The 17,581-nt window shown below is 38.0% G+C and overlaps 2 protein-coding genes across 2 annotated transcripts; one reads left to right on the top strand and one right to left on the bottom strand.

Moving 5' to 3' along the window:
• Positions 1–228: 228 nt before the first annotated feature.
• On the top strand, positions 229–1,901 carry junbb (JunB proto-oncogene, AP-1 transcription factor subunit b). The gene has a single exon (XM_058768975.1). It carries the CDS (start codon positions 550–552, stop codon positions 1,477–1,479), a length of 930 nt encoding a protein of 309 aa, XP_058624958.1. The 5' UTR covers positions 229–549; the 3' UTR covers positions 1,480–1,901.
• Positions 1,902–6,638: 4,737 nt separating this feature from the next.
• rtbdn (retbindin) lies at positions 6,639–16,737 on the bottom strand. Its single transcript, XM_058770559.1, has 7 exons — positions 16,644–16,737; positions 15,144–15,217; positions 13,947–14,126; positions 13,706–13,802; positions 12,733–12,861; positions 11,801–11,897; positions 6,639–8,567 (listed from the first exon to the last, which is right to left on the bottom strand). Exons 3-7 carry the CDS (start codon positions 14,101–14,103, stop codon positions 8,214–8,216), a joined length of 834 nt encoding a protein of 277 aa, XP_058626542.1. The 5' UTR covers positions 14,104–14,126; positions 15,144–15,217; positions 16,644–16,737; the 3' UTR covers positions 6,639–8,213.
• Between the last annotated feature and the right edge of the window lie 844 nt (positions 16,738–17,581).

Here is a 17,581-nt window from a genome sequence, read left to right as displayed (position 1 = left end):
TTAGAGGCCCTTTCTTTTAGCAGAAAGGATATCAGACTATATATTAGAATATATTCCTAACCCGTTTATTTAATGGTTTTCGCTCTGCGCTGGTGCGCGCTTCGCCCTCGGGCTTGTTTACTGTCCCAGCAGTTCCCGACAATGACGCGCTGACGCGCGTGACGCAGACGCCGTTGGGGGCGTGGCCAGCTGTCAGTGCGGGAGTCGCTTATAAAAACGAATCGGGATACCGATCCCCACGAACAAGCGCAACAGAGCATATCAAACGAACATCGTTCCCAAAGAGCTTCACTTTCAACAGACGGGCTCTTTGAATTATTCTCAGCTCAAGAACGTTTCTGTCGCGTTGTTCTTTACATCTTTGGGACTCCGGTTCATTCAAGAGGAGCGTCCATACAGAGTGGAACGGGACGGAACGCCGTTTTATTGACTGTCATCGTCCTTCGTGCTGTTTTTGAACGCTTTTACACTTGAAATAAAGTGGACGTTGAGCTGTCAGCCACATTAGGTGAGAAGCCTATCTTTTGCTTTTCTTCCCAGAAGAACTCTATGAGTACAAAAATGGAGCAGCCGTTTTATCACGACGACTCGTTTCTGTTGGGTTACGGTCACAACGACGCGGCACTGCACGACTATAAACTCCAGAAACAGAGTATGAACTTGAACCTGTCAGAGCCCTATCGGAACCTCAAATCGGATCTGTATCAGACCAGCAGCGCCGATATGGGCTCGCTCAAACTCGCCTCGCCGGAGCTGGAGAGGCTCATCATCCAGAACAGCAACGGGGTGCTGACGACGCCCACCCCGGGCCAGTATCTCTACAGTCGGGGGATCACCGACGAGCAGGAGGGCTTCGCGGAGGGCTTCGTCAAGGCTCTGGACGATCTTCACAAGCTGAACCAGATGCCCCCGCCCAACGTGTCGATTGGAGCCGGCGGCGTGACGACGTGCTCGACTACCGCGTCCGTTTTTGGCTCCTCCCTGCAGTCTGAGCCTCCCATTTACACGACGCTGAACGCGTACTGCCCAGCGCCCAGCCACCCGTCCACCACCATCAGCTACCTGCCGCCGCACGTACAGCAGAGCCACAACCCGGAAAACACGCACGGGTTCCATCACTCCGGCGCCTTCCCGCAGCGCTTCGTGCCTTTGAAAGAGGAGCCCCAGACCGTTCCCGACATGCACAGCAGCGACGGCTCGCCACCCATGTCTCCCATCGACATGGAGAGCCAGGAACTCATCAAGGCAGAGCGCAAGAAGCTCCGGAACCGACTGGCGGCCACCAAATGCCGCCGGCGCAAGCTGGAACGCATCGCGCGGCTGGAGGAGAAAGTGAAGGTGCTCAAGTCCGACAACGCGGGGCTGTCCAACACAGCCTCCGTCCTGCGGGACCAAGTGGCCCAACTCAAACAGAAGGTCCTGAGGCACATGAACAGCGGCTGTCAGCTGATGTTGACCAGCAAGATGGAAGCGTTTTAAACGCGGTTGGACTTTTACGCACAAATAACACTGGAAATCGTTTATGGTCTACGACTGAACGGAACTCAAAAGCCCTCAGACGAGGCGTTTTGGACACGTTCTGGGTTCCGAATAAAACGAGCGAACCCGCGAGCAGAGCGGGAGAGATCGGACTCTGAGCCCGCAGAGACAGACGGGAGCCAAGAGCGAAGTGGAAAGGCCAGTCGCCGCCTCAGTATCAATAATGTGTGTTTTTTTTCCTCTCGTGATCAACTGTGTATTTGATCATGTGAACGCATCTGATATTGTCGTGCAGTTCCTGAACTCATAAGTTATTGTACTAGTCAGGTTGATCCTGACACTATATGTTAACGATGTCACATGTTTACAATGTCTTTTTATGTGTGTGCGATGTTTATTTAAGTAAAGATTTTGAAATATAACTTCCGAGTGTATGGCTGTTCATTTGTGTTTATATCGGTTTCAGACTGTTATGTAACTCTTAAATGCTGACCGTTCCTCGAAGCAGTTCACCCACAAAACGTTCTGAAAACATGATAAAAAAGACACAGGGTTTAATTAATTATTATAATGATGTTAATGTGCACTGCTTGTAGAGTAATCAGCTGTTTTCTGGGGGTTGTGTATTGATTAGCGCTTCCTGCGTTTGCGCGTTCACACAAGGGACTCGAGGCCTGGCCCGCTGACGTCAAGCAGCACGTCCATATATGGTCGTTTTTGGGCCTCGTACGTCACTCTCCGCCCACAGGCCCCGGTGGAGTAGTTTCACCGCTCCAGGATCAGCTGGGCTGGAGAGCAGAGAGGGGCTTTCCGAAATTGGACGAGACCACTGTCAGAGCATGTGGATGGAGGATGTGTGTTTCCACAGAGCTTAGTGGGTTGAACGGTTACAGTGATGCTGTTGCTAATAATCGAAACTTATCTCTCAGAATATATCCAGAAACATTTGATATAATAGAATATATATATATATATATATATATATATATAAACACACACACACATACAGTCAAAAAAATATTCAGACACTAGATATAATTTTTGATATATTTTTACTAGTGGGTGCAGGACACAATGGTTCATTTATGTATGTGAGTATAGCAAAATAAAGTAAACTGTGACATATTATACCCAAAAATTCTTCAGTGGACTTTCAGTAAAACTGATACAAATTTGGGACCAAAAATTATTCAGAGTTTGACCTGACCATGTTTTGCTTAAGTGTTTTTTTTTTCTTTTCTTTTCTTTAATTGATAATGTGACCTTTTTACACCACAGACTGAACAAAACGAAGCATTGCTCTGTAATTGGTTTACCTAAATTGGTATTATCTAATTGTGTCCTTAAAAAACCGAATTCATTACATGCCTTTCTATCAAAGTTATCTGACATTATCAAGATGAATTCGTTCTGACACAGTTTAACTCTGAGTTCTTGTCATATTTTATTACAGTTTTCTAAACTATAGCAAATAAAATTATAATATGAGAAATGTTGAAGGTGTCTGAATAAATTTTGGTTTGACTGTGTGTGTATATATATATATATATATATATATAAATACATAGCCTATATATACAATATGTATAGGCCTAGGCTATACACACACACACACACAATAAATAATACGATATACAATAAATTGTCTCTAGGCCTATAATTTAAAGTACTGAAATTTCTATATATATGACTATTTATTATTATTATTTACCAGTTCAAATTGTGTCCAACCATGCACAAAAACATTGATGAACTTTATGCTGAGATATAGCAAGTCAAAAAGAGGACAGGGACAAAAATACACCTTCAACATCAGATAATGAGGTTTATTTTTAGTTAAATTATGTGTAAAGAGATCAGATTCGGTATAAGCCTGAATCTCAATGCATCTGTAAATATGAAGATAATATGACTATTGAAAAACAGCCTAAATTGGTTACATAGACCAATTTACAACAGATAAAAGACAACATCATTATAGCAAATCATTTTTGGCTGGTTAATTTTATATATATATATATATATATGTTATATATGTTACTTGGAGTTTAGTATAATTATAACGGTAGACTGAATCATTTGCAGTAGGCTATTAGCAGAATAATCTGTTCCTATGATATTACTGTGTGGTTTGGTGCTTTAGGTGTCTTCGGGAGATGAATGAATCTTTTGGGAAGTGACTGTGACCTCTGGAATGACTTGACCGGAGGCGCGCACGGCAGGGGCGCGCGTAGGTGGTGGACGCGCATGAGATCTATAAAGATAACAAGTCTGGCGCTTGAATGAATAGCATTAGCATGGAAATATGCGACCCCTGAGCTGAACTTTCTGAATTAATTACCTCAATAACCCTTCCATTTAGTAAACAACACTAAAATAATATGTTTTAGGGCGTACTGTTATAGTTTTAGATACTTTATGATCATAAAATAGGTCTACTTGCGTCAACGGGTCCTGTAAGCCAAAACCCAAAGCAGGCTCTGAAATGTGTGGGACGTTTGTTTTTGTGCAGCTCGCTGGAAAATGGGAGCGGGGTTTTTTTTTACACGGTGAGAAAAGCCCACTCGGGTCCACCTGTCACTGACGTCAGTGACCCACCTGCGTGTTTTTCTGCTCGCTCTCGAGGTGGAAATCAAAGGAAGCCACTTCAAAGCAAGCAGACGCGCGGACGCGCACACGCGCTCGGCTTGTTTTGGAGATTTTAAAGGTGCGCCTCACCGTTAATCGTTTCATCTGACACATCAACAGCTCTTTTAGTTTCGTAAGTGTTTCTTACGGAACATTGCCACCTCCTCGCATTTAAATGGACTTGTTCCATTCTAATGTTTGCTGACGTGTACACGAGGTTCATCAAATAACCCTGTTTATCCACTTATTGCAAACGGAATAAGTTATTTTCGCCAAATGTGCGAGACTTTAGGAAGCTATAGGTAGTAAACAACTATTAGAATAACAAAGGGCAGTAAACGGTAAAACTATTACAAACCAGTGTGTTTACGACAATAAAATAATAATTACCAGTTTGCAATAGGCTATAATGGAGTGTTAGTCTATAGCAAAACTATAGTTATTTTGTGGTTATAGTTTGACTAGTAACCATGTATTTATTGCTTATTTATTTATTATTATTATTATTATTTATTTATTTTTTTTTAGTAAAACCATGGTTAATCTGCTCTTACCTTAACAATAAGGATAACAGGCACAATTTTTGGCTATAGAATTTTTGAATATGTGAATTCTTTAAATTAAATAAATTAATAGCTTCTTCAGTTCAGTGATTTGGCTTCACCAGTAGACTGCATAGGAGTTTCTAAAGACCTTTAAAAGATTCTCTTGCTGTCTATTTTTAACTATTCATTTTTGTATGAGTTAACCTGAAACTGTTTCTTTTTTTTTCATATTGAAGGTGAGTTTAGTTATTCTGGTTTTATGTTTCTCTCTCGTTTCCCTTTTTCAGTTTAATTGACATGAGAAAGGCTCACAGGCCTGTAAAAGTGCAGCGCTCATGAATGAGTCAAAGCTCATTCAGCAAAGTTTCACAACAGAACCTGTGTTTTATTTTTATCCTGCCTTTGTGATGAGCCTGAAAGAGTTTCAGAGCCAGATGGAACATTTATTCTTCTTACTTCCTCTATTCTATATGTAGTGGACAAGAGAAGCTTTTTAACGCCTGACTGTCAGGAGCGTCTTATGTAAACACACACACACACACACACACACACACACACATACATGGGAGAAACATCAGTGAGTGATGACGACAAACTGTGAGCTCATCTCCTCCATCGCACACAGTTTTGCACATTTCATCTCTCTCTCTCTCCCACTCACACACTGTAAATCTCTCCTGTGATCTCATGAATATTCCTTCTTGTCCCTTCCAGAACCGAAAGATGAATGCTAAGGCTCAAATTGTGGCACTTTCCGTCAAACACCCACCGACACGGCTGCTTCAGATCAACACGGCTGTTACATCATGCTCTCCAGTATCTGCTCAGACTCTCATCGATGCCTCAGATCAGTTTGTTTAACTAACCTGTGGGTCAAATCAGGGGTCAGATAGAAGCATTTCATGAAAATGAATATTAAATAAACCATACAACAGTTAAATGTGGTCCAGCAATCAGACAATCTGTGTTTCAAGAGATATAATATTGCCTGTTAAAGCCTGATTCTGCTTTATTAGGCCTATATAACAGTAGCTATGACTTTAAATAAAATATCAAAACTGTGGTTCAATCACAGCTGTGTTTATATTCAGTACATATTATTATTTATTAATTAGTCAAAACGTATTTCCATGACTTAAATGTTACATATTGTTTATTTTTTATTTTCATTGCACCTGACCTGCCAGTCTTTTACTGATTTTCCATCTTGATTAATGAGTCGACATCTGTGTTGTTAATGTTAACCAAAGCTAAAATGATTAGAAATCAATTCTGTAACTGAAAAAACAAAAAAACAAAAACATAAATGTAAAAAAGGTTACCAACTAACTGAAATAAAACAAGTAATGAAACTTACTAAAACTAAACTGAAATAAACGTATAAGGCTATTACGGCTAAGAAATCACATAACAAAATTAACTTGAAATAAAAATCTAAAATATCATTATAAATATTAATACCAATAGTTTATAAATAATACTAAAATAACAATGGTCACCATAAAAACATCTACGGTTTCATCTCATTTATATCTCATGTGGGCCATGGGAGTTTTTGTGGTTATATATAGGCTAAGTGGGTCAAAAGATGTTAAATGTCAAACCTGGATTAACTCATTATGACTTCAGAATAAAACACTCAAAAAACTGCGATTCACTTTAAAATGGATTCATAGCGCTATCTAGTGGTACAAGACAGTGCCCTTGAAGAAATAAGGCTAATGATGTTTACTGGAGAATAACTCATGATTCTGCTTCTCAATACACTGTGATGGGAGACAACATAAGCAGGATGACAGTAAGTAGTAAATACCGTTCTACAAATAGGCCTACATTTATGTATTAAATATATGAGTACTGTATTAATGCCATGCTAATTAGATAGCCTATATAGCCTAATTTAAGTTCAATAATTTATTGTAAATTTGGCGGTAAACAGCAAATGATAAAAAGACTTCATTACACTGCTTTAAAAAGAACAAACAATTAAAAGAACAAATTCCAATTGTATTTATTTGTGAATTAGAGACATATAAGATCAGAATAGAAACACATTTGTTTACTTACTGCAGCCACAGAACAGCAGAACATCGGACCGCGCACAGCGACGCACCGTCGTTTACATACAAACAAAACATGTCCTCGCGCTACCCGCCAAAACAATCAACTACATATACACTCATTCTATAGTCAAACACATTTTACAGTATTCTCTCGGGGTTTTCTTCTTCTTTACAGCCTTATTTTTATGTATATCAGTGTCAATACTGAATCATATTTTTTCACTAACAAAGTCATTACGCAAAAAATTAACACAACGTACCGACATAATCACACACACACACGACTGTGTAACAGATGATTGTGATAATACACATTATGAGATAGTAGAGCAGATTATCGTGAAATATCACAGTTATAGGCCTAGAAACAATTGACAACAGCAACATTTAAGTTTAAAGCGAGCCAAAAAAAAAAAATTTAAAAAAATCCCATAATAATGTTATGATGTGCTTTCATGTAGTGAGCAACTACACTGAATAAACCGTTGAAACCCATTTTATTGAAAGCACATCAATTCCAAGTGAAACAGAATATTTAACACTTTACAATGAGCTCCTTGTTGGCATTATTTAATACATTAAGGTGTGTAATTATCCATCACCAGTGTTGTAGTGTAGCTATGAAGCGCAAAGAAGTCATTTTCAAAGCGAGAATCTTTCTATTAGTCTTGCCAGGGTTGCCAGGTCTGCATAACAAAAACCAGCCCAATTTCTACTCAAAACTCGAATCACGGCCAAAACTAGAAACATTTGCTACCAAAATGGGTCTAAAACAACAACCCACGAGAACAGTGGGGAAAAAATAAAAAAATAAAAATAGCGGGAAAACCGCGGACTTGGTAGCACTAGTCAGCGCGGGAAAATCTGTGCGAAATTTGTGTGGGACAATCTTTCACCCTCACTTGACTTTCCTGAGCTTGTGAATTCCTATTGAAATGATGTGATAAAATTTCACGTTTAATTTATCTTGTTAATTTCTTTGTAATTGTTACTAACCATTTCTTTGTTTCTACACCTTTTTTTTTCATTGCAGTATGTGTTGCCAAACTTTTTTAACATGAACTAACACACAATACTTTTATTACAGCATTTATTAATCTTTGTTATTGTTTGTTAATGTTAATATTCATGTCAGTTCACAGTGCAATAATGTTAACAGATACTTTTGATTTCAAAACTGTTTAAATTAACATTATTTTAAATTAACAAATGCTGTAGAAGTATTGTTTGTCGTTCGTTCACGTTTATTAGTGTAGTTAACTAATGTTAGCAATGGAAATCTTATTGTAAAGTGTTATTCAGATCTAAGTTCAACTTTTAATGGTTAAATTAAGCGGGATTTGATGTTACAGATGTAGCTTTAGTCTACACAGGAGTGTTTTGTTGACTCTGTTAAATAGACAATATTGTAGAAACCTCACTGCATTAGTTTACTGTAAACTCAACTGATAAGATAAAACACTGATTAACAAACATTCTGATCTAGAACAGAACTCCCCTAGAAGCCACTTCCGCTGCCCTCCATGTCGCTGGTGAGTACAGAGCGCTTGCGCAGTACGGCGTTGGCACTGCTCCTCCGGGCCTGTGGAGGGGCTGTGGCGCTGCGCGTCTGACGCCCTGCAGGAGGGCAGGGAGCTCTGTACTGTGGCAGGCCGCTCTTGGTGGTGTCCAGTTCCTCAGGGTCTCCTTCCTGAACCCTCAGAGCAGCGATCACCTCTCGGTCAGATGGGCTGAGGGTCAGACAGCCGCAGCTATGGCCTTCAACACCGTCTTCCTCCCCGGGGTCATCTTCAACTGTCATGAAAGCATCTCCCCAAAGACTCTCGCAGAGGTCTCGGCCGTGCTGGTACATCTGTCCAACAAAACACAGATGCATGTGAGAGCGCAGTTCTTCTCAAACTGTGGATCCAACCTGACAGTAGAAGATGACAGTTCATGCTAATGCTGCTATAGTGGTCTCTTGTGGCAATGCTGAGAATACAGAGCGTAACCGATTTCTATTAAGCATTCTGATGACATAAAATGAAAAAGAAAAGAATAAGACAAAAAATGCAATAGATATACATAAACGATAGAATGATAAACAAAGTCAACTTGAATAGTTCTTCAGACTGCTAAAGACTGATGTCCATTTATCTAACTTAAATCTAAAGTATGATTATATCAGCCAGAGTTCACCTTTAGTTAGGCCTACTAAAAATTAAAACCTTTTTATTAATTGAAATAAAGCAGAAATACAAGAAAATATAATTAGATAACTTAAAAATTAAATGTACAAATGATGCCATTTTCAACTAAATGAATTGAGTTTAAGTTGAAATACTAAAATTACTATACTAAATTAAAAATACAAAAAAAAATTATATATATATATATATATATATATAACAAAAACACAACAAAATATATATTACAAAAACACAACAAAATGACTAAAGCTGAAGCTAAAAAGAAAAAAAAGAAAACTGAAAATATAAAAATAAGGCAATTCTATAGTTTATAAATACCATAACAGTATATATGTAATACTGCTGTTCTCTATATTTCACTATTGTCTACTGTATTGAAAAACAGCAAATTAATTATTCACTACTGCAGACAGTGGTAAAATAAAAATACACTATGAATCTAATTACATTAAACATTATCATCATTAACATTAATCAGTGTTCAGCCATGAACTAGGAGATAAAGTAAACAAGAAATTAAAGTCTTATGAGTAATATGAAGCACATAGATTCAGTTATGAGGCATCTTATGTCCGTGTAGCATCGAAAATATTGTTTAATGATGATAAAACATCATATCTTCTACTAATATTGTCAGTCATTATATTCACACATCAGCAATTCATGCATATTAATGATTCCTGGATGCAGAAACACACATACACACACACTTTCTCTCATTATTAGCTGCGATTTTCACCCCTCAGAACATGTGAAGTGTGTGTATGTGTGTGTGTGTTTCTGTCACTCACGCTTGTGCACATGTGATGATTATGTTGATTATGAATTATCACTGTCAGCAGTGTTTCCATAGAGACAGTGATCTTAAATCTTTATTTACTTTCTTAATTCATGATGCATACTGAATCATTCTTTTGTGATGTTTTTCTGAAGAAACAAAATGCTTGACTTCATGATCTTTCATCAAAATCATAACTTCACCTCCTCATTCATCATTTTAAGTGAATGGCAGAAAAGTCTGAGTAAAGTTAAAAATCATGTTGGGATCACATGACCAGCCAAATTCGTCTTGCTTTATCTTGGTATTATTTTACAACATCATTCACAGATTAAAAACAAGTAGTTAGTTTAACTTTTTACAACCATTAATATTGCATTAAACACTGCTGCAATGTTTTTTCAACGTTGAAAGAACAAAGAACATTATGTCAAGCACATCTCAGTGTTGAAACTGTCTGTATGAGAGGCCGGTCACACTGATTCACACTCTCTCTCTTTTCACATGTTCAGCATATCAGCGGTGAGAAAGAATGACATGAACTGACACCTTCACTCCGTGTGTGTGTGTGTGTGTGTGTGTGTGGTTCCAGCTGTGTCCAGGCCTGGAGACACAGTGTCTCTTCACACACTCTCTCCTGAGTGCTCTTCTCCGAAGTGATGTTTGCATCGCTAATACTAGTGCTCATCCAGTGCTGCGTAGTAACTGATTACTTGTCATTTGGATCACATAATCAGATTCCAAAAATTAAGTTCTTGTAATTAGGATATTTTACATTTTAAAATACGTTTATGGATCACATGATTACATATCATACACGTAATAGCAGTAAATAATTCATAATTTATTGATTACATTACTTAAAATGAGTAACCTAGATTATGTTACTAATGACAGTTTTCATCATGTAATCTGTAATCAGTAATGGAATACATTGTTAAACTTCTGTCCATTGTCCTGCAGCATCTGTGCTCCGGACATAAATAATTCCTTACAAACTGCATAGCAACACCCTGGCAACCACCCATAACACCCTAGCAACACATGGGAATGCACCTAAACTCTCCAGAACACCTTAGCAACTGGCTAGCAACATCCTGGCAAACATGACCAACACTCTAGTAATACAGCAATGTGGCAAAAATTCATCAGAACACATTAGCAACACAGTAAAAAACTATTCAAAACACTTTACTGCATAGCAACACTCTAGCAACTATCCACAAAACCTTAGGAACACAGTGTGCCGAACAATACTCAGAAAAAAATACTCATTATCAACCACTTATCAACACACTATCTCACTCTCACTCAATTCAAAATGCTTTAACAACTGCATAGCAACACCCTAGTAACCACCCACGACACTCATCACAGTAAAATGCAAAAAAACTGCTCAAAACAGCTTATCAACACACTCAAAACATTTCAAAACAAATAAGCAACTGCATAGCAACATGCTGGTGACCAGCCACAACACCCTAAAAAATGCATAGCAACACCATTGCACCTGCAAAACTGCTAGTGCCAAAAACTACTCAAAACACCTTAGCGACAACTTAACAACCACTCACACACAGTCAGATTTTTTTGATAGCGGCTGGTTCTGGAGTGGAGCGGTGTGATTTTGACTGAAGCAAGGAGTGGCTGTAGTGGAAACGCATAGTAAGGTGTTCTGAGTAGTTTTTGGAACATTGCTTTGTTTTGTGGGTGGTTGCCAAGGTGTTGCTATGCAGTTGTGAAGGTGTTTTGAATTGTTTTGAGTGTGTTGATAAGTGGCTGATTTTTGTAGTTTTTGGCACTTTTGCTGTGTTGCAGGTGCAATGGTGTTGCTATGCAATTACTAGGGCAACACCCTGGTAACCACCCACAACACCCTAACAATACTGCAAAGTGGCAAATATTCCTCAGAACACCTTAGCAACCACATATCAACATTCAGAACACCTTAGCAACCACATATCAATATTCAGAACACCTTAGCAATTGCATAGCAACACCCTGGCGACACCACTGTGGCAACGGGTTTTGCACAGATGAATATCACTCACATTTTCTTCAGACATGTAAAGCTCTAGTATCATGTGTGGTTATATGATGTTTGGTATGGCATGTTACCTGTTGGTACTGCACACAGCCGCCACTGCAGTTCTGTCCACGCGGGTCAGTGGTCCAGTCCCGAGCACATGTCATGTCCATTTTACAGGCCTCGTACCTGCAACAGTGACTCACGTCATCACAAGGTGCGTTTCCATTACCCTTCAAATTGCGCAAATTAAAATTGCGAATTGAAAACGCCTAATGGAAACCCGTCAATTTCGCAAAAACTCCCATATATCAAAAAAAGTTTTTACGCTTGCATGAGGTGGTTTTTCTGGCAATTCGAAAAAGGAATATTTCGCAAAACTGCAATGGAAACGTTTTTTTTCTCGTATTTACAGGAGGTCACATGGAGTATGTAAAAAGTCATATGATCATTCTTCAATGTACTATAACCTCCAAGAAACACTTCATACGTTGCCGCTCTCAAGTATAAGGGGCTTTCCCTGCCATTAATGCTTAGACAATTTACACTGCACACGTCTGCGGTGCAGTGTGGCTCTGATAGGGCCACTGAAGCTGACTGCGGCCACTCTAGTCATGCTTGTGTTTATTGCAGCCACGCCATGCATGTTTCTGAAGTGGCTTTCTGTGCTGCATCTGTAAAAATACACGCATACACCTCCTTTGAATAAATATAGCCAAAATCCGTCAAAATACCACCAAAATTTGTTGCCATGACTTATCGCGAGAGGCAAAAGGTTACGTTTTAGTCGCATAACATCGGTTAATGGGATCGCCGTCATTTTGCAATACTTTTTTATCCACATTTATAAAATATCGCCAAAGTTTTGCGCAAATCTGTAATGGAAACTCGCCTACAGTCGTCTACATTACCAACTAAACTGATAATTGATGAAGAGCATTCTGATGCATTCAGCTCATTACTGTCAATCAGATCTGGTTATCATATAAGCTTATGACCATAAAATGAGGGGGCGTGGCCTCACCAATCTCTGCAGAAACTGTGACACAGAGGCACCGCCTTTAGGGAGGAGTCACGATGTGGGTGTGGCCAGCGAGCGGCATCAGGAGAACAGCGGTAAAAACAGGCGACGCGCTTCAGGAAGGACTCACAGCTACAGAGAGAGAGAAAGAATGGTAAACAATTTTCAGCTCATGTTGCCATACAGTTGACTTCTGAAAGTTGACAAAATTAGCGTTTTAGCTGATATATATTCAATATTTACAGCCTTTTTCAATACAATACAAACACCTTGAGGTGAACAATAATGAATATTTACACAAAACTTAACATAAGCAAATACCGCACCCAAACATAAGCAAAAGCCAACCAATCAACAAATAAAGAAATATGAATTAAAAATAAATAAACATGAATTAAAAATAAACAAATAACCAACTAATTAAATATAGGCCTATTAATAAGCATACATTAAAACAAATAAACAAAAATGGATTAAACAAAACCAAGTATCTAAATATATTAATGAACATACATTTAAATAAATAAGGATTGAAAATAAAGACATGAAATTAAAGAAATAATGTTATCATAAAAATAACCAAATAACTAAATATAAAACATAAAAATCAATCAATAAATGAGCAAACATGGATTAAAAATAACAAGCATGGACTAAATAACTAAAACAACTACCTAAATAAAAAAATAAAGATTCATGTAAACAAACAAACTTACTGGTTTAATAGGAAATATGTCAACATGTGAAAGAAAATTCTGTCTGCAAATTATTTCACGGACTGTTTAAAAAGCTTGTAAATCACCTTTTATACTAATAAATACAAACTGTTTTATTTAAGACAAATATGGATTAAACCGGCTGTTAAAGTCATTCAGTTTCTGTGATTAAATCAATCAATTTCCTTGCTTTGTTTAGGATTTATACCTCAGTATACATAATGATTCATGCTTTTTAATTATAATCAGCAGATGCTTACAGAGGGCTGAGGACACCACACTTATCCCAGTGAGAGCTGTCTACGCCGGACACAGAGCCGGACAGATCCTGGACATCCTTCTCTGAACAACACGAGTCTGGACAGAGACACAAGCATTCACAAACTGGGACAAAACTACAATCCATGGAGGCCCAATTCTACTGGGCTGTTTTAAAATGTGACACTAAATGAGCTGGTCTTGACTGTGTGTATGTAAGGTGACTGTGAAGTGCGCACACACTCTCCATGTAGAGCGAACACTGCTTCAGGTGAGGCTCTGGGCTGGGTGTGGCTTTGTGTCTCCCATCCTGCAGACACGCCCCCTCGTGACTCATCACAGCGGCGGCCAATAGACTCGTGAGGTGTGCGAGGCTGAGCAGAACTTTGAACATGCCCATTTTCACCTGCGTTTATTTTTCAGCTGCGAGAAATAATCCGGGAGCAGAAACACTTGAACTTCCATCAACAGACGTTAGGATGCTATATAACACTTCAGAATGTGTACATTCACATCATGAAACTTTGATCCATATTTGCATTTATATTCATAATGACTTACTCGTGAAATTGACTATAAAACTGAATTTAAGTAAACAGATCAGATGAGTTAAACACGGAGAGCTGAGGTTATTTGATGTGTTTATCTCTGTCTGAAATCCTCAAGCAATTTTAGAATTGAATTTCCATCATAATACTGTCATGATTTGGAATCAGTTCTAATGGAATCAAATGGGAGTCTTCCACAAATCACATAAATCCCGCTGGATAAACAGAATTTCTGAAAATATAGACAGAAAATTAATTTGTTTAGGATCTTATCCCATTGTCAGACGAGTCTTAGATTATAATAAGCATGAAAAAATCAAATCACATAAAATTCTGCTGGATAAACTGAAATTCTGAAAATATTAAGTGAAAAGTAAATAATTGTTTATTTAGCAGGATCTTATTTGATTTTTAGAGGAGTTTTGTTATTCTTCCTTAGGAGCTTTGATGTTCCTTCATTGATAATTAAAATAAAATAAAACAAAAAAATAAAAGCTACAATTAATGAATCTATCAGTCTATAATCACTGCGCATGAGTTTTAGTTTAGGTCCAGTTTAAATCTTGCTGTTTTGTTTGCTCAAGAAAAGACGTCACATCATGTACAGAAACTTTCAATTGAGTTTTAATCACTGTTACAGTAATGAAGAGGTTCAGTTCAACACATAAAGTTGAATGAATCCTAATAGACAGCATCATGATTATGAAAATGAAGTAATTTCAGTCTTCCTGTGCTGCTCATATTAATGTGCTTAACTGTGTCACACAGTCCTGCCTAAGAGGATGACAGTCACATCGATTTACTCCACTACACACAACAAACACCTTAAGTCAGAACTGGCTCTTCTAATGCACAAAATGACTGTTTGTATGTCCATAAAACTGCTTCATACCTGATATTGGAGGCGTGCAGCGGCTTCTGTGAACGTCGGATGCTCTCGCTCTGATCCACACTCTTTTCCCGGAGCTGTAGACGAAGGACATCTCGATGACAACGCCCCTCCCTCTCTCTCTCTCTCTCTCTCTCACACACACACACAAACACACACATTTGTCATCAGTTTGATCTAGTAAGTGCAGTTATCAAAGAACCACAATAAAATCAATAACAGCCTAATATAAAAAGAATCAAAACATAGATACCTTGATAATGCTTTCTAATAATAGCAATTACAGAGGCTTTATTTCATTTGACCTCGTTTCTAAATGCATCTCATTATGTGCTACTGAGTCACTGCACCTGCTGTCTGTGTTTTCTGACATTTTATCTTCCCAAAAACATGTCCCGGTACAGTTGATGACAGTTACTGGAGGTGAATCTCGGGGGAATTAGGATAATCTGGGACGGCGGGTAAATTGGGACGCATAAGCTTCTTGTCCCATTACAAGAATGTCAACATGAACATATTCTAGCTGGTTTAAAGTCGTATTCGTTTATCTAAACTGTTGGAATAAATTGCAAAAATGCATAAAATGTACAATTATGCACAGAAAAATGAAATGAATATTGCTTTCCTGAAATACTACTCAAAGTTCACAAAAATAATAATGAATTATACATTGAAAGGTTATAACATTAAAAATAAAACCATGAAAATTTAGTAATTTGGAATAAAACAAAATAAAAATATTTAAATTGGTGTAGAAATCATTTTCACTTTGAAATTGCTAGTAAATTTCACAAACAATTACAAATAAACAGCAACTTTTCAAACCAAAATTCTGAAGTAGAAAAATTCTAAATATTAAAAGGAAACTATGATAATATCTCACTTATGGTAAAATCACACTGGTAACATAATGCGGATGTAAAAGTGTCTAAAATCTCTAAATGGCCAAAGCCAGTTAATCTGTTTGTCTGATATATTTGGTTGAAAATGACATATTTATAATACTAAAAAGAGCCATTTGCAGTAAACAGATACTAATCGTGAGAGATGGTATTTTCTCTCAGCAGACGCTGAAGGCTTGTTTTGCTGGTTATTCCGTCTCTAATCTTCCTTCTGGAATAATCCCACCTCCATGCGCTGCTTTAAGACGTTTTTGGCCCCAAACACTGTGCCCTAGTTAGAGAGCTGAGAGGATGAAACACACACAGAGCTGCAGGACGTCTCTGAATGCCATTTGAATGGGTTACTGGCGCAAGTCATGTATGTTTTCGCTCATGTCATCAGCTGTTTTATGCATTCGAGGCCTGTCAGAGCGATTCATGATGATACAGACGGTTTCATAAGCAGGGGCCGCGGGTCTCCGGTCACTCGAGTGTTTTATTTTGGGTCTGAGGACAGCAGACAGAAGCTATTAGCCTTTGGTCATCTGAGCTGGAATAATAATCCTTTGTGTCAAAGCTATTCATGGATGAGCTGTTGTGTTCGTTTGGAGAGGTCACTCACATTACCACGACAGGACCGCCGCTAATTGCACCGCATTCGTTCCACCATTCAGAGCTGGTTCCTCTCGGACAGACCGATTAGATGGGGTTTTCACTGAGGCCGCCGTATCTTGCCGAAAATACCTCAGATACATATGGCCCATAATGTGTCAATATCAATCACAAAAACTAAAAGTACTGCTACCATGCTGCATGGTACTGCTAATACTATGGTATTTTTACAGTGCCTTCGATTATCATCATATAGGCTACTCTTTAAATACATAAATGGCATATGAACACGGTAGGCCTAATCATTTAGACAGTATTAAGATACATTTGTTACCATCTGACTGTAACATGGTAGACCTATTACGCAAAAATATTTTTGTGTCTTACCAAATTCATAAGAACAACGCAACACATTACAAACAATATATAGCACAAAAAAGATACAAATAGCCTACTACAGAAATGGAATAATTAGGCCTAAATTTACCGTTTTTTTGAACTGCTTACACACAAAATCTTTACTCGTCACACAATTTCTGAGACCTGACACTCAAACACCAGAGGCACACCCCAAATCATACTAATACACCATACTCAGTTTTCAATTGCATAAAACAATAAAACACAACAAACAGTTCTCTATGAAACACACAAAAATCTAGCAGGAATTAAATATTATGGCAAAGGTGTTGGCAAATGCTTGCTTTTGAGATGTGTTTGTGATATTTTGAATGCAGTGCTTCATTTTGCAAGAGATGTGCGGTATTTTGCATTTTGTGCGTGCAATTCCTGGATTTGTGTGTAAGTTTTGAAAGAAAGAGGCAAAGTTTTGAAAATGTGTGTTGAAAAAAACTGTAAAATAAAACACTATATGAATAAAAATATATAATGATTCTTATTAAAGCTACAAAAGTACGGTCAAGAGAGGCGAGTAATCTATTATCATTT

The sequence above is a fragment of the Onychostoma macrolepis genome, chromosome 03 (assembly GCF_012432095.1).
Source record: "Onychostoma macrolepis isolate SWU-2019 chromosome 03, ASM1243209v1, whole genome shotgun sequence".
In the NCBI taxonomy this organism is placed as follows: domain Eukaryota; kingdom Metazoa; phylum Chordata; class Actinopteri; order Cypriniformes; family Cyprinidae; genus Onychostoma; species Onychostoma macrolepis.
This window is presented reverse-complemented; position numbering and strand designations above follow the sequence as displayed.